This window comes from Excalfactoria chinensis, chromosome 9 (genome assembly GCF_039878825.1).
Source record: "Excalfactoria chinensis isolate bCotChi1 chromosome 9, bCotChi1.hap2, whole genome shotgun sequence".
NCBI lineage: Eukaryota > Metazoa > Chordata > Aves > Galliformes > Phasianidae > Excalfactoria > Excalfactoria chinensis.
Window position 1 is genome coordinate 14,169,345 of NC_092833.1, and position 18,234 is coordinate 14,187,578.

Sequence of the window (18,234 nt, forward strand, 5' to 3'; positions counted from 1 at the left end):
ATTCAGAGGGCAAACACCCAGACCGTGTGCTGGTATCACGCTTCTTAGGCTTAACGTACAGTCATGATTTTGCAATTGTTTGCTTTAAGTGTATGTAACTGCAATCCCTCCGTCATTTCTCTTGACTTGGCATACTTCTCTTAAACACACTTTCTTATCTTCAGTCTCCTCTCTTCTGCATGGCTGGAGTTAAAAAGGAGGGCAGATTACCTTACTTTTTCTAATAAAGGGAAAATTCATTCTGAACCGGTCTAGCAACAGCAGTGCTTATGTATTGTGCAAGAGCACAATCGAGTATTTGTTCTTGCAGCAGTGGATAGCTGATACTGCATTGGTATCTGTAGAATTGTTAATATATGCTGTAATTTAACAAATGTCTTGTGGGTGGAGCAGATGTCTTTTTTTTTCTTAAATCACAGTCTCTTAAATTTTTTCGCTGGCCTTCCTTGTGTGCTGTCCTAAATCCATAGAGGGCACTCAAAGACAGAAGGAGTTTGGTTTTGAAAACTCACCCTGCAAGCAGACCCCCACAGCCCACAGAAGGAAACTGCTGACTGTTCTTGATGGCCTTGAGCTTACAAGGCATTGTTGTACTGGCTGTGCTCCAACAAATCACTTAAGCAATTGAAGTCAATGGGACTATAATATGCTTAAATATTCTTCTGGATTGATCCCTTGCTCTCTATACTTTCACAAGCTATTTTCCATCTTCTAAAAGCAAGGTGGGGTACACATGAGTTTCTTAATGGGGTTCTCTAGTCAGCCTGAGAAATAGTAGTAAGCCCATTTGTGTTGGAGATGTATTCTTCGTTGGGTTTTATTGTCTGTTTGGGTTTTTTTTGTTTTTTTTTTTTTTTTGCTTTCTCCTCACTCTTTTTGTGTGTTTCAAAGTTCTGCCTGGTGGTAAATTAGGGAAGGCAAAGGATGCAAGAGAATGGGTGTAAAGATTGAGGTCGTTTTGACTGTTGTCATTGAGTTAGATTGGCACATCTGAGATATTTGTGTGTGGTAGCATTTGCGCTGTATATTTTCCGGCGCTGTAACAGCTAATACCTTCAGCATACACAAATAACACATGTACACTTACTTTAGTTTCTAAATCGTGGAGCAGAAGAATAAAGGCTGTCCGTTTTATATGAGAGGAATGGCATCACTAAGTTTTGAGTGGCATTACTCAAGAATATTAAAAGGTGATTCTGCAAAGTAACGCCATTGCAGCTTTATAAATATTGTAAGAAATGAAAGGTGATGGGAAGGAGCTCTTTGGAGGCTGAAAAATATTGAGGATTCTTCAAAATGTTGTGGGCAATTTGTGCAGTCGTTACTGAAGTGTGATGTGATCTAGCAGAGACGTGGCCTTCTTCCCCTCCATCATCTCTTTATTTTCAAATAGCACTGGCGTTACTGGAAACAGGTGAGCAGAATTATTCACACGTGGAAACATGGGACTCCAGTGTTGGAGATGAGGTAAAGATAACCCAGCACGCTGCATTTCTTTCCCCAAAAGCTGTCCTCTCTAATTTCTTTAAATCTGAGCTAGCGGTAGTTAACGTGACAGCTTAACCCCACAAAAGGTAGCACAGCGGTTGTGTGTGGGACAATTTGAAGCTGATTTCTCCACAGCTGTATATATAATAGTAGCCTGCAGTTGTTATCCATGGTGTATTTCCATCTCTGCTGATGTTTAGCTATTCTGCATGAAAACGTTCTCTGTATGTGAAACGCAAAACCACGATCGCGTTTCTAACAGCACCAGCAGATGAGGCTGTTTGCCTTTTAACTGCGGGGGAATCCATATCGGACATAAGATGCATCTTCAGAGGTGAATCGGTTGCTTCAAAGGGGATTAATTCAAAAATATGAGTCGAGGTATCTGATGTTGGCCTAAGCAGCCACAAGTGTCCTGGTTTTGAACTTCTTGTCTGAATCGGATCCTTTGTGACTTCAGTTGTTTCTTCAGTAGACTCTTGCTTCTGCTGAACAAAACCATTGGTTTTAAGTTTTAACATTTTTTATGTACGTCGGCACTCGTACTCGTTGCGTACGGCTTGCAAGGATGCTTCCCTCCAAACAGAAACCTCATCCACAACCGGCTGCTCTGTAACAGCTTTTATATGTGGTGTGCAAAAAGAGAGATCCTTGAAAACGTCGTCTAATATTTTATAGAAGTTCCTTTTGCGTGCCTCTGCTGTTGTGATCAGATCCTTCTAATCAGAGACACTCCGTACAGTGCCAAATGAGCAAGAACATTTGGTACGTGCCTTTAATCTTCAGAGAACACCAGTGTGATCGCTTCTAGAGATGCAGGTGACTTTGCAATGTGTAGGAGCCATCTGGGGCTGTGTCACGGCAGGCATGTGCATAGGATCACTGGGAAGGGTTCCTTTACATAAGGACTTCACAAAGAAACAACAAACCAAACAAAACCAGTGAAGTATTGGCACTTGGCGCTCATTCAGCGCTGCCAGTAGTTTTAGGCTAATTTGTTAGGTAAAAGATTCTGTTTTCAGAGGACAAGGAAAGAAGCTTGTTTTTATTTTTCAGGGTGTTTAGTGAAAGAAAAGACTCTTCTTGATGATTCAGATATTGGAATGGCTCCCAGTGAAGAAAGGATGCATTGCAGGGTATGGAAAAGCTTATCAAGGACGATGACTGTATCTTATGTCTTTTCTGTGTGTTACAGGCACGTCAGCTCACAGTATCTGCTTTTCTTAACGTTTTGCTAGGAGACCTTTGGTACACCTACATTTAGAGGGGGGAAAAACAGGAAGCAAGTGCTGGAGGTAGGAAGGGGGGGTTGGTTTTGGAGGTGTAAGTTTTTCATTAAATGGAAATACAGGTAGAGCTAATGCAGACTAAGATATTCCATGCGAAAAGATGGCAGTAAGGCCTATATAATGTTTTTTTGGTCATGACAAATTACACGGTGATAGGATGTGGTGCAGAGTAGAACGTGGAGATGCGGGGACTGAAGGTGTGCATTGTTGGGTGCGCAGAGCCTGAAGATAGTGTAAATTGTGTAGGAACACTGTCAGGCTTCAAGTGCACGGCTCCCAGGGCCGAGGTGTTTCTGTTGGACATGTGTCCCAGTGAGGGTCTGGTGTGTGCAGCTCTGCTCATCAGTGCAGCATGCAGCAGAGCGGGGCCATCTGCTCCGCCAGTCAGTTCCTTGCCTCCCATTCTAGAGCACATGGTAGAGAAGCTGACAGCAGTGAGAGAGAGATGATGAGAGAACGGTGGCCCGGCAGTGCCCGAGCTTTCATGTCAGTCTCTTACCATATGGTGCTTGTGCTGTCACAAGGCTTTTAGCTGCGCTGTGCTCTGTCTGAGCAGTGGTTATGGAGCTGCTGAGCAATCCCCACCTCCCCCAGCTCCAACGCTGCTGTTGCTGCTTTCGATTCTAAGGTGCCGTTGTATCCAAAAGCAATTCTGTGCCCTTGTGCCTACATCTGTGTGACCTACAGCTGCAACACTTTGTCTGCCTCTGTGTGAGAATGCTACTTGTTTATATTTACAACCTAGAAAAAAAGAAAAAGAAAGGATGGTTTCATTGATGACAGTGAGGCACAGCATAGACAAGTCACCATGTGCTTTGTTTTGCTCGTGGCTGCAGTTGGTCTCACTCATATGCTGGTATCTGGCCTGTTACTGCAGCTCCGTGCAGTCCAACTGATCAGAAACGTGCTAACTGTGAGAGTGCTTTCAAGACTCAGCAGCGGTTTGCACCTTATTTAATACTGTTATTGCATTTGGTTCCATTAAACTTTCGTTTGGGAATGAAATTAAAGCAGTGTAGGTGGTATTGGTGGAGTGACTGTGAGGAAAGTACATCTCGCTTTGTGGATTAGTGCTCTAATAAGGCTGGGGGCAATTGGGGGTGTGCAGGAATGAACGTATCTAACGCCGATTCACAAGCTGTTTTCATATATATGTAATGTTCACCGTTAGTTGCAGAAACGTATTTTTTCTGCTTTGGCAAAAGGACTTTTCTTTTTCATTTCCTGAACTTCTGAGCTCCTGATGGTGATTTACCCATGTTTCCCCACTGGCTCATTTAAGGCTGCTTTAGTGACTGGGGTGGATGTGGAAATGTTTGAGTCAAGGAAGCAGAGTTGTGTTTTTAATCTGAAGGTAAACTTTCTTAAGCCTTCCTTAAAACTCTTCATTCAGGCATAATGCTACAGTCAGTCATGGGTTATATATCTTTAAGTCTTGTAAGTGAATATCTTGGGGCTAGAAAGAACTTGTCAACGTGCATTTAATTTATTCCAGGCTTTAGGATATGTTTTGTGGCTGCTGAAAACTTTGAACACTAAATATGATCAGTGTTGGCACATATTTTCAATACCAAATTCCACTGTTTGACTGCAGTTACATTCTCAGCATGTTTAATATCTGGGTTAATGCAGGAAAAGTGTGTCTAAAGCACATTGTATTTCTGCTATTGACGTTCATAAGTACCAATCTACCTGTTTGCCATCAGTCCATGACTCACGAGTAATAATGGCCTCGTCCCAAGCAGTTAGAAGGTGTTATAAAAGCACACTGCCGTCCTCATGTCATTGACGCATTGGTTTTCCTATATGAAAGGCACTTTTTGCTTTTTCTTCATCCCAAGCAGGAAAAAAAAACAACAAACAGAAACCATGCTTTCTCACTTCCCCTCCAGAAAGTAGCAGCTGCTCTTTATCACTGGAACTGAGAGGTGATGCTTTCCCTTGTTTCCGTGTTAGACTTGAAATTGTACTAAGATGTAATTGAAGGACCTTTGATTCCTGTGAGGTTGCTGTGTAGTTTTTTTTCCCTGCCACGTTATTATAGTTTCTCACAGGGGTTTTCCATTTCACCAGGAGCAGTGGGCTCAGAGCTGTTGGTACTCAACAGAACATCCACCTCCGGAAAAGACTGGCAGCTTTCAGGCACTTGCTGGTTGTTCTCCACCAGCTCTGCTGCCAGAGTACACAATTCTGAAACGTCTTTTCTCATGGGAAAGGCATGTAAGACTTCGGCTTAATAACCAGGGAAGCAAGTCAGCTTTATTTTGCATTTGGAATAGGTCAGCCCCTCTTCACAAGCTTTGAGAGCAGAACACCTAGTTAATTGTTTTTCCCCCTTAATCAAATTGCATGTTTATGTATCCCTGCTGCAGTAGTTATGCGCTATGCCTGATAAAACCAGAGCTTTTCTGAGGTTGTGTAGTGGGGGGGGAAGGCACTCATCCAGCACTGTGAATCCTTTACTCCAGTCGGATTCACAGGACTGCCCTTCTCTGCCCTCTGCCTTTTGCACCAGGATACAGCTGAGGACACAAGGCTGAATGGCCAAGGGCAAGTAAAATGAACAGAGTTTAGGGGGGAATGAGTATCACTGGGGTTAAGGATGAATTGAATTTTATTCAGCTACCAGATTGCATTGTGAGAAGTGTTAGCAACTCATCTGTTGTAACAGAATAGCAGTAAAAGAACGAGGAGTGAGAGGTTTCAGAAGGAAGTGATGATCAAGTCAGTGCTCTTGAAAGTGGTCGGGGAGATGAGTACGGGAGAGCAGTTAGTGTAGGCTGTGCATGGTGAGGAGGTGAAAGCCAGGGCAAATGCATCACCACAGGCTCAAGATTGTGTGTCAAATCAGGAGATGAAAGCCAGAAGATGGATCACCAGCTTGAAAAAGATTGCAAGTGCAGTAGATAGAAGCTGTGATGATATTGGGAAATGGAGTCCATACACCTTTGTGAAAAAATCTCTAGTTGAACAGGGATGCTCTTGTAGGTGTGCAGAGATCCTTTCTGCCCATGCTGTTGAGTTACCATCAGGTAACAATGTAAGCATATTACAACAGATGGAGTCAGTGGCAGGCTGTACAGCCCCTATAAGTTTTCCAGAGCAACAGTAAGTTGAAAATCAACTAAATTAAAGAAGTGTGCTAAAAAAAGCCTGCAGTGGTTGGCACTGGGAAGTAAGGAGCTTTAGCTTATGCTCAGGGTGAACCTTTGTAACCCATCGGTATGCAGGTCAGCTGCAGCAGCGTGGTGAAAAACTGTGTGGCTGTTAGTGCACCAATATCCATCAGCTCAAGCAATTGATGTAGATGTAATCACTGTCTCTAATAGAAATGAAGTCAGGGTAATGGAACATTGTCACAGGATCAATGTCTCCTGTTTTGAAAATAAACCCCCTCAGCTTTGCCTTTGCATTTATGTACCAGCAGGCGACCATATCATTCAATTCAATTGACACAGTCTCTTAGAGCTCTGAATGATCTATTGTGGGAACATCAGGAACAACACACTGGAAAAAATGGAATGTTCTTGATCAGACTTGCAGGCCATGGGATTCATTGGGTTTTCCAGCAGCGACAATGAGAATAAATCAGCTGTGAGCACAAACTTAGCGCAGTACGGAGGTCGTTAACTCCATTTTAAGCGTCAGTTGTTCAGTTTTTCCATATTCTTGATCAAAAACGTTTGACCGTAGCACTTGTGCTTATTTTCAATGATGAGCAGTCACAAATAGAAGGCATTTTTGGCTGTAGCCCCTCCCTTCCCTTAGTCTCAGCAGAAGCTCTTGATAAGGCTTATTTTGACTGATTCAAGAGCTCTTCTCATTCAGTTATTTTCTCTGAAATTTTTACACAGCTTGATCCAAGTGAGGATTAATGGGTGTGTTCCCACATTCATCCATAATTAATTTTTTGCTAGGGCTTTAATGCAGAGCAGGACGTAAGTAATGGTGTATTCGCACTCTTAGAACTGGGTGTACGGTTAAGAGTTATATTGCGTTGGATTTTAAACAGCATAGCAGGTAATGCTTATTCCAGTTGTCATTTTTTTTTCTTGCACTCGATTCCAGAAATCTGATGTTAGATCCAGGGAATGCCAGCAGGCTGTTATTTCAGCACGGGCTCATTAAAGCCATTTAATAATTTGACAGAGCCTCCTCGGGAGTGGGTCTGTGCGGTTGATTGCGAGAGTCTTTATTTAAATCAGATGTTCCTAAAGAATTGTAACTTTGTCTAGAGGGACGTGGCCTAAGAAGTTGAACCCAAACAGCATGTATTCAAATATCAAGCGTAAGTAGCAGAACCATCCTCAGTCAATGCAGGGAATTACAAAATATAGCTGCCACTAAGCACCATAAGATGCTGTACAGCTGTGTGGGAAGCTGGGTGTGACTCCAGAGAGCCTGGAAGCTTTGGAGCCTGGGCATAGGAAGTGTGGCACTGAATACACCGTCACTGGTCTCTGCTTTCACAGCCAGGTTCCCAGCCCCCTGGGTCACGTAGCAGATGACTTTGGGGAGGAGATTCATAGTTCAGTAATTAAATACTACTTTGCTCTAGGCAAAACCAGCAAATAGGTTTCATCTGCAGCTTATTTTGTAATAGTGCTCAGGACTGTGCTTGGTGTTCCTGGGGACTGAGTGCTCAGATAAGTAGACAGTTACTGTTATTTTTAGTGAAGGTTTTGGGTGGTTTTTATTGTTGTTTTTTTTCCTTTCAGGGTTGCAGTTCTTTTTCTTCAGAAAATTGCAGACTGGCTTTGTCATCTTGTATGCTTCATACTCTCAAATTGGCACAGAAAGACAGAGACTGTTGCCATAAATTAGGTCACTAAAGCTGAAGCACAGAATACAAATATTTATTGCCTGAGCTAAGGAAAACAATTCAGATGAGGGAAGGAAAATGTATTTATTTATGTTAGTATTTGGCAATGAAGCTGTATTCCTGAGATGATAAGTAAAAACAAAGCAGTTGGGTTGTAAGATAAACCTGAGAAGCATCTCTTAAATTGCTGCAAGGGAAACTAGCAAAGCTTGACCTTACGGTAAATCACTATGAAGGTTCATGAGGTAGAATTACAGTTAGTTTTTCGTGGAGGTTCACATTTGACATAGATTGAGCCTTAACAGCTCAAACCCAAAGGCATCGAAAGATAGCAGTATAAAAACACAGGTAAATATAGCTTTCATTTTAGGATATATTAATAAAAAAACAAAAACAAACCAAAAGTGAATGTGTGTAATTTTAGAAATACTTAAATAACAAAAGTTGGTAAGAATTCCTAATTGCAGATTTCTCAGACAGGTGGAGGATCTCAGTAAGGCTTGATTTGTGTTGTGCCCAGCAGCGGGCCCTGCTCCTCAAAGGAAGGCGTGAGGGAATGACTGGGATTCCTTAAAGCAATTGAGTTAAAATAGTTAAAAAGATGGGATTTTGTCCTTCTTTTTAAGCACGAGAAAGCATTAATTTTGACTGAAATGAAATGGATTTGATCAGTTGATGAACAGAAGGGCATACAACATTGGCTGTGTACTGTATGTTTGAAATGTAGGGTTCACCAGTTTGTTCGTACAAGTTGTCCATTACAGACAGTTTCTAAACAGTGCTATCTATAAAACTCCTTGGAACACTTCTTGCTCAATTTGGAAACAGTGCGGAGCAGCCACGTCTTGGGGAAGAGCCTTGGAAAACACTGGGAGTAAAACAGCAGCCACAAGGAGTGGTGTTCCATGGGACCAGAACGTGGGTTCTGTGTGTGCTGCATCTGAGCTGACCAAAGAGTTGTCAGGTTTTCATGGAAGAGGAAGGAATGACAAGGACTTGCGACAGTGTTGTTGATGCAGGAGATGTTACTGGTTTTGTAGCCAGGCTTCTGTTTTCCATGCAAAAATGGAGTGGGTTGTTCATATCTGAGCATGAAACCCTTCTCAGAGCTGCCCAAAGCATTAGCTGTTCCCTTTAACATACCGTATTGGTATCATGCTAATGGTTGGTATGTTTGGGGAATTGCTGTTCGCAGCAGCTTGCCAGGTGGTTCTGTTATCCTACCTAATGAGGATGTGTTAGAGCCCACCTCACACTGCAGGATTCCTTCTTACGCTGTTCTTGGATGAAGGAGTAAATCTGAGCTGTAGTAAATCTTCTATATATTATAAAACAGTAATGAAGAGTCACAGAGTGCTAATCTGATGTATAAACTTCCTCTGCCAGTTCAAGTTTTTTTTTGTGTGTTGTTTCTTTTTTCTTAAAGCACCGAAAAGCTATTAGGCAAGGAGCCATATCAAGCAGCATCTGTTCTCTAGCATTTGGCATGAACCTGGAATAAGAGTACAAAACTAGCATAAACATGTATGGTAGAATAATAATTTGTCATAAATGCAATCGGATTGGTACTGCTGGGTGCACATCAGGCTGTAGATCCAGGTTTTATGTTAGTGGAACTTGGTTTCTCTAGGGTGGATTCTACTTGCGAGTGCCACACCAAGTATGAAAGAACGTGGATGGTCCTTGAGGACAGGAGATGGCACGCACACTGCTGCATGCTGCTGTTTTGGAGTCAGGGTTGTCATGTTGCAAAATACAGGCACGTTTTTGCTGAGCAGAAGCTGAGATGCAGTTGGTGTGCGGGCTCTGAGATGAGAAACCTAATTTCCTTTGAAAGAACAGTTTCTGAATGACTTCGACTGCAGCCATCGATTCACCGCTTGGTTGAGTCGGGTGAATTTGTCAAAAGCACAGGAGAGCATCTTTTCAGGTTCTTACTGGTATGTGACACACTGGGCTTTTGCCTGGATCTTGAGGCCACCGTAAGTATAGGCAGTTGACTTTTGTTTTGTGGCTGGTGTGTTATATACCTGCTAAATTAATGACGTCCTGAGATAACTTTGGTACTGTATTGATTGTTCATCCTGCCAGTGTCTGCAGCCCAGTGGCTTGAGGTGCTACAGGGAAAGAGCACAGTTCTCTACCATTGCAATGCTGGCATTACTGAGCGTGGCTGGGGTGTGTGTGGGTTAAAACAGCCTGAGCAGCATGCTGAGGTGGGCCACCAGGAGCTGATGGGGAGGCCGTTGTGTCTGTGGCTAGACTGCAGTGCAGATGGTGTGGGTGAGGGCTTGGGCCTTGTGGCTGCTGTGCTTTCCCCAAGGCTGCCACGGAACAACTCAGTCTGGGGGGGATGGGATGGAGGTCAGACCGGCTTCTGCAGGCGACCTGCTCGGGTTGGCACCGACTGGAAGCGTGGCAGAGGGAAAGAATGATGGAATCCCTTCCTATCTGTACTGCTGCTGCATTTTTCCTTCGGGGGTGGCAGGGAGAGTTGTTTGGTTCTGTGTGTTCCTTATGCAGCTCCTGGCTTCCCTGAGGTGTGCAGCGGGTGAGCCACGGCCTGCTGAGGAAAGAGCACCACAAAAACCTCTCAGATTGAGACAAGCACTGGAAAAAAAAAGAGTAAAGCAGTATTTTGATTTCTATTTATTTATTTATTTCAAGGAAACTTTCGCAGCCTTTTCGTTTTCGTGCCCTCACCAGGAAAGCTGTGTATTTATTCAACACATTTCTGCATTTTTGGAGTGGTTACCATTGCAAAGCCAGTGCTGCACTGCCACCTCTTGGCAGCCGGGCAGGAGCGTGCATTTCCAAGCACGTCCTTACCTTGCCACAGCTTGCTTAGAAACACTTTGAGCCAGCCTTGAAAAATTACACTCATTTGACTCGGGCAGGGTGAGTAGCACTTCTGACAGCCAAGCAAAACGTTAGCTTTTTTCTTTGGTTATCCAGCTGCGTAACGTGTGGCAGGTAAATCTGTGACATTTCAGCAGCTCTGCTTTCAGTGGGGAGTCTGTTTTGTATTAATAATACAGATCTTCTCTATGTAGCAAATAGTGCTTATATCCAGTTCTTGTATTTTGATCCATCTTTTTGGATGATGCAGTGAGATGTTAAAAATCAGTAGCAGACTCATGAAACAAACCCTGCCATTTGCGTGTATAATGTGAAAAGGCATCTTGACAAGACTTTTTAAATCAAATTACTGCTTTTTCTGAAGGATGTTGTTCTTTCTCTTTAGAAGTTTCCTGCAATGAGCAGACTTTGAGGATGATTTGTTCCAGGTTTGACCACAAATCCAGCTGATTGAATCAGTGTTTGGTGCTGCATGTGTTGTAGCTGGTTGTCAATGCATGAAATGGCTGAAAATGATACTCATTTTGCACACTTACTGAACCATCCCTCAATGTATGTTGTTACTTGTTAGGTTCGCGTCGTGCATCCAGCGGCTGTGGATGGGCAGTGCAAGGATAGTGTTGATGTACCTTTGGAAGTTGAGCTGCATTAGTAAGAGGCTGTACTGGGACCATTTTTTTCTCCCTTAAATAGAGATGAGGTTTTATGTAGCTCTGTATTTTTATTTATTTTGTTAAGAAACTGAAAGCATTTTCTTCTGTCCCCCACCATGACCTGTGTAAGTGCAGTAATACCCATATCCTGGGTTTCTGTGGCCATGTCCAGCATCGCTCACAGCTCCCTGCCTCCCATGCACAACAACCCCAGCTCTTCCACCTGGGTCCCACTGACCCCTTTGCTGTCAGGGTTCATCATGTAGCCCCTGTTTCTGGGGAGTTTAATTGGGTCTCTTCATTCTGTTCAGCTGCCAGCAACTACTTGTTGAAAAGTCACATTTGTGAAAGCTTTTCACACTGCTCTATTTGTTTGAATTCAGCTGATGAAATTCAGAAGTTACATGGCCAGAGAGACACTGTGGTTATTTTTTCTTGTCTATTTAGGAAGTCTTGCTAGGAAAAAGTGCCTAGAAAGAATATGTGAAACCTTTTGCTACTTGGCAGACTTGTAATGCAAATCATCTTTTACTTGCTGCTTACTGCTGCGTTCATACCTTTACCACCTAGAGAGCAGAGGTGAATCCACATAGCTGGAAGTAGTTAACTTGTTGCTCTGAACCACACAAGAAAACCTGCACTCCAGTCCTTCTGCGTCCTGATTTGTTTAAATACCAGATTCAGGTCAAGCCTCGTCCAGTACCCATAGGATACCTTCTCTGATATGAGTTCCAAAGATGTAAATAATGGTGGCATCCGGGCAAAGCACTTGAAGGTCTGCAGTTATTGTGAGTGGGAGGTGGACGTTCTTTCATGCTCTGTTCTGGAAGCTCGTGTTTCTTCTTGTTTATGTGATGTTGTAGAAAATAAGATGTTCATTTTTGAGAATGCAGAAATCATGGGAATGTTCTCAGGAGTGAGGCTTAAGGAAGAAGAAATGCTGTATTCTGTCTCGACTTGATGTTTTAAATCCTGCTCTTGCTTTATATTCAAAATCTGTCATCCAAAGTATAAATATTTTGATGCATTATTTGCCTTGCTAAATATTTATCCTTAATAAAACCTGGGGGGAAAAAATGTTGTATATATACATATGTATATATGTGTTTGTATCCTTGAATATTTGTAATCAGTGATGAAAGGCGCACAGTAATGTTAGTGACATGCTCTGTTTAAACTTCAGCTGTATTTTTAAGGATTACTTTTGCAGAGCGTAAGTACACGGCTGAGATGTTCTCTGACTTTTGGTGGAAGTAGTTGGGTTTGGTTTGAACGTATACAGTGCTGTAGTCTGTACCTTCAACTGGAGCAGAAATACCTGAACATTGAAGTGAGATGCGGTGTGAATCCCAAAGTCATCCTTATCCAGACGTTGAGAAAATGTTTCATAGCAGTAATGTTGATTAGGTGAAACTCACTTGATTGTTGAATACTTCCCCAGTCCATTTCAATTTACATCATCTGCGAGCGTGGCCCTTTAGTATTTAATTTACTGACCTTAACGTTGCTAAGAGAGAAATGACATTTTAATGACTGTGGTAGACTTACATTATCAAACAAACTCATTGACTGTGCTGCCAGGGAGCTGCTTCATTTGTAGATATACAGCATTTGCTGAGAAATATGTTATAATTCCTAAAAAAAACGTGTAATTGACCTGCTTTTCTTATTTTTAGGGTTGTGTCCTTTGTTGTGACCTCATGGTTTAACTGGGAATAAAGATGAGTATAAGCAGTGATGAGGTTAACTTCCTGGTTTATAGATACTTACAAGAGTCAGGTGAGTTTTTTTTTCAATTATGGTTGTTTTAACAATGTTTAATTTATTTGGTTTTCATCTGCAAATGACTTCAGCAAATGCAAACTCAGTTAATTGTTTTGCCAGTAGGCATGTGCTTCTGTCTGAACTGTTTTGTGGTGTTTCTTCTCAACAAGAGGATGAATTCCTGCCAAGTTACCTTCTGTAACTTAATCAGATTTAGTCATTTGGAGATTTCAGATGGCAGTCAACCAAGGACTCACTTGATTACTAGAAATGCATTTTCCTGAAGATCTTTTTCAGCTACAGGATCACAGCAACACTTCACGCTATATTCTTTGGGGCTCCTTGATAAGGAGAGGGGGGGAAGAAGGAAGGGGGTGGAGCGGGGGGGGGAAGAAGGATGACATCCAAACAGTTATTTTCTGCTCTGCCTTGAAGTACTCATGCTGGTGCTCCTGTGAGCTGAAGTCGCATGACCGCGTTCCTTGCCTGAGTGTGGCTGTGGGTAGGGAAGATGCTGCTGTATTTCAAAGGAAAAACTAGTTTCATCCTTCAGTGTACAGCTAAGCCAAAGTGTCCTGCTTCTCAGGAGTAACAGCTAAACAAGGGTGAATATTGTCAAACACACCGAGAAACTTTTTTTTTGCTGTACTTATCCAAACTGACTGCAGACATCTGTACAAGACGAGTAGGAATAACGTAGCCATCCCTTAGCATACTTTTAAAAGCTTCCAAAAGAACAGCAGTTTGGGTTGCAGGTTGGAGCTTCTAGATGTGATCATGTGGCTGCAGGGCATTTTGTGGTGGTGTTTGCTCTTGAAACTAAGAGTAGAAACAACATTAGCTTTTACTCACAGCTGCGATATTGATTGCTTAAAGCAGTCTGCATTTAGAACACACATTTAACTGGAAATCAGGGCATGCCCCAGTGTATGAACCAATGGTGATTGTCAGCTGGCAGGGCAGTATACGGTCTTAACAACACATAAAAGAAGTTTGCCCTTAGGCCTCCTGGTGACAATGCAAGGAATGTGTGTATGTTACCTTGCTGTTCCAACATTTAATGGTAATTCTTTTTCATTACTGTTAGCTGATGGGGGGGCTTCAGGCTTCTTGAAAACCTGTCTCGTGGTTATGCATCATCAAGTCAGATAGATGATAAATTAAATTCGGTGAAATCAGACTCCTTTAGGTGAGTTTTTCCTGGGTAACTGATGAGATTGATTCTGTGAAGAAAAGAATTCATGAACATTAGTAGGTAGAAAAAAAAACTGGCTGGGTAGAATCCTTTGCTTCAGTTTTACACATGTAGTTTAATGGGCTTTATTGTCTGCTTCTCAGATTCCTTGTATTTTATCAAATCTTATCTTAGCACGTTACCACTGGCCCTGACCTGGTGATGAGAGGGGCTCGACCTCTTACAAAAATGGCATAGAATAGATGATTGGCTTTGGAAAATAATGTCATAGATAATTCCAAGGGTTAGAAATATTTCTTCTTATATTCCCATTTGGGTGTCAGTAACCAGTTCTGTTCTTCTTATAGGTGTGTGTTTGTAGGGTTTTCTGTTTACTTGTTTCTTTTTCGCTTTGGTTGAGTTCTTACCTGCAGCTGTGGTACTTTTTTTTTCTACTCAAGAGCCTTGGTGTCTTTAATGTGTACAGCTTTCCTTCCGAGCTGGTGGACTCTGATGCAACATCTGTCCACTGCTTATCAGCTTCTCAAACTGAGACAAGGGAGCACCAGAAACAGTGATGGATGGCAAAGCGTTTCAGTCTCTGCTTGTCAGAAGATAGAAGAAACTCATTGTTTCACCTGAGTGTGCAGAAAGCCATCACACATTCTCATTCCAGCTGCTTCAGTCAACAGAAGCCAAATTTTAAAATTGCTTTATCTTCATTTGAAAGTTTGCAGGCAGCTTCTTAGTTATCTGACAGCAAAAGACAGAAGGAGTAGCTTAAGAAAAAGTGTCAGTGATTGCTGAAGCAAATACTTTTCTCTAGGTTAAGTTCACTTTTCAGGGCAAATAAATAACAAACAGCTACCAGTGTCTGCACCACAGCATGCCTGTCATTTCTTAATCAGGGCCCAAACAGGTTGTGACAGCATCGTGCCGTGCAGTTAATTCTGTTCTAGATATGGGTTCATTTTATTTTCATGGGTAACAAATCAGTGAGAAAAACTAACTTAGCAATCTGTTTAAATACTGTTGCCTTTTCTATATTTCGACTTTTTGTCTATTTTCACACACAAGTGTTTTACCAGCGATAAAATCAATTGCTGTGCTTTCATATAAACTTAGATTTGTCCTTCTGTACGTTTTAAATTGGAAATGAGGGAAACAAATGTTGCATTTTTCATGTTTTTAAACGTGCTCTAAGTTTCTATAACTTAGATTTGTATACAGATCTTGCACTAATCTGGCAAATAGTATCATCTCTAAGTAAATGTTCATGGTTTTGCCTTTATGTAGGGTTTTCCCATTCAGCATTTACCTTTGGTATAGAGAGCCATATCAGCCAGTCCAATATAAATGGTGCTCTGGTGCCACCAGCTGCTTTGATTTCCATCATCCAGAAAGGTCTGCAGTATGTAGAGGCAGAAGTCAGTATTAATGAGGTAAGTAAGAATTCCCTACAGGAGCATTACTTCCTTGCTTGCATTAAGTTCGAATGCTCAGTGTTTTTTCTTAACTTTTTTTGTATCCTATTTATTTACTTTTACTTCAGATTCGTCACTGCTGGTGTTCACCACGACTCCAGTGGTGGAACCAGAATGGAGTGGCATAACTGGGTAGGGGTTCTTCCCCGTGCAGCCACACAACACCAGGCATGGTGTTCTGGCTCACTGCTTAAAGGTCCGTTGTCTGTAGAGTTTTTACCCTAATATAATGTTGCAGTAAATCCAGAAAAGTGCAATGAAATAATTATAGAGACGAGTAACCTTTTACTTGTTTTTGTAGACTTGCTTGAGTTGTGCTGCAACTCTCCTTTGGGTGACATGTTGTTGTGCTGATGTAATGAAAGCCAAAGGGAAGATTTCCAAATAGAGAAAAGGTTTCAGTTTGTGGCAGGGAGGATGGAGGTTTATGACAGTTTGCTTTTTTGCTTCTGCTGGCTGATTCATCTTGAGCAGGATCCATTGAATTTAACGTTCAGATGGTTATTCCAGCACTACAGAAAACTGTGCATCTTCCTGCCTGATAGTGCAGATATTCACTCTTGATTTCCATTCTCGTTTATGCCTGAGAGGTTAGCAGCCTGTCTGTGTCACTTGTGTTGGATAAGGAACAGTTTTTCACTAATTCTGCTATCTTTCCAGTCTCCCTTACATCTTTTTCTAACGTATTATTTTCATGGTCCCAGTGAGGCAAATCTTTTCACTTAGGAAGCATCGGAAAAATAAACCAAGTGACTGGAATAGAAGAAGAAGACCCTATATTTATCACAAGGAATCCTTCTAGGTCTTAAAAATAGATCCTTACAAAGCCCTAGCACATGTATAAGTGTATTTTTAACTAGGTCGTGTCCATTTCAGGATAAAATTCTTCCTTGTTGTTTGAAAGTATGCCAGGACTGTTTAAAAAAAAAAAGAAAGGAAAAAAAAAAAAGGCAGAAAACTGGTGAACTCTGGATAAAGTGTTTATGGAAAGTCTTAGTCAAATGAGATAGAATAACTGCACCAGCCAGTGACCTGACTTGAAATGTTTGCAGCTTTTCAAACAGACCATTAGATTTTGTTGCAGCTGCTCGTGTTTGAAATGGTATTTATAGATAGATACAGATATTTCTTCCTTCAGCAGACAACTTAGCAAACTTGGAGCGTGTAACTTGTAATTCCAGAACCTCTGCCAGAGGGGCCTGCGGTGGCTTTTTTGCATACTTATGGTGGCCACCTCACTTCAGAGTGAAGTTCCAAATCTAACCACAAAAATGCTGAGAAATTAGTTCTTTCACCATTTGTAAACTGTTGCCTTTTTATTGTATTACATTAGAACTTTTACTTGTGTTCTTCTCAGAGTTTTTGTCAATGATGCTAATCCATATCTGGTGTTGTTTTGTGTTTGTTTGTTTTTTTTGCTCTTTCCCTCTGCTGTAATTAGGATGGTACCTTGTTTGATGGTAGGCCGATAGAGTCTCTCTCACTGATAGATGCAGTGATGCCTGATGTGGTACAGACAAGACAGCAGGCCTACAGAGATAAACTTGCACAACAGCAGGCAGCAGCTGCTGCAGCTGCAGCTGCAACAAACCAACAGGGATCAGCAAAAAATGGCGAGAATACTGCAAACGGGGAAGAGAATGGAGCACATACTATAGCAAGTAAGTTGAGACAGAAGTGAACTTAACAGTGTGATATCATTTCCTTGTTGTTTATCATATTATGTGTTTGTGTGCCTTAATATTAGTTAGCAGAGAATAAGTATGTAAAGATGTTAGTGATGTTAGATGTTAGTGTCATCTTTCAGACAGTGCTTGCTTTTAACAGTGCCTCACATTTGACTGCCTGTGCTTTGGTGTTAGGAGTTGCAGGAGATATGAACTTAGGAATTCATTCACTCCAAACGTACCTTTGACAGAGTTTCACTTCTAGTATTGCTCCTCTCCTATCAGTTCAATTTTTTTCACAAAGCCCTGAGTAAAAAGCAGACAGTTCTTTAAATGTTGCACCTCCTCAACCTCGAGCCCTGTACAAGGAGGAGCAGGGACAGGATTCTGCTTGCCCTTTGCTGGTTAAAGGAGTACTTACTGCTTGCAGTGATGCAGTGAGCACTGCTTTCAGCAGGTGCTGCTAACACAGGGAGTCAGGGATCTGGGGCTCATTCTGTGCTGGACTGATCCCTTCCATGCTCAGATGGCAGTTGCCAAGATAAATCCCATGTCCTTCGTCTCCTTTATCAGTACCAGTTTCCATGGTTCATTGTGCAGGATTGTTTGATGCAGCTGCTTGCCAGTTTGTGCATCGGTTTATTAAACTTCACAGTTTGAGTTATGTTTAGGAAACAGGTGAGTTTGATTTATCGAAGGAACATAGTTTGCAGTCGGGCTGTTATACACAAGTTTGGGTAGGACATTGAAGTGACATTTTAGACTTTGGGAAAGCTTATTTCTACTTTTGCTATAGTGGCTCCTGAGGAAAAGGCTTTTCTGAGAGTGTATTTGTATCAGCCCATGTGCGAGCTTTGCATTTTATGGATGGATTTTACTGCTTTATTCGTTATTACGTATGATAAATAAACTTGGAAATAGAATCTTTGGCTTAAATAAGCTCTCCACTTTGATACTTTCATTTACAAATCTCATAAGAGCATTTGCTCATTAACTGTGAGCTGGAGTGAGTGCACTTAGAGATCTCAGCTACT

At 41.8% G+C, this 18,234-nt stretch overlaps 1 protein-coding gene across 4 annotated transcripts in view; it reads left to right on the plus strand.

The window, feature by feature from the left end:
- Window positions 1–18,234, plus strand: part of TBL1XR1 (TBL1X/Y related 1) — an 84,002-nt gene that overhangs the window by 54,221 nt on the left and 11,547 nt on the right. For all 4 annotated transcript variants that reach the window (XM_072344077.1, XM_072344078.1, XM_072344080.1 and 1 more), the window contains 3 exons: window positions 12,788–12,890; window positions 15,346–15,491; window positions 16,975–17,194. In XM_072344077.1, coding sequence (XP_072200178.1) covers window positions 12,833–12,890; window positions 15,346–15,491; window positions 16,975–17,194 — 424 coding nt within the window. In that variant the 5' untranslated portion in view covers window positions 12,788–12,832. The remainder of the gene's footprint in view (window positions 1–12,787; window positions 12,891–15,345; window positions 15,492–16,974; window positions 17,195–18,234) is intronic.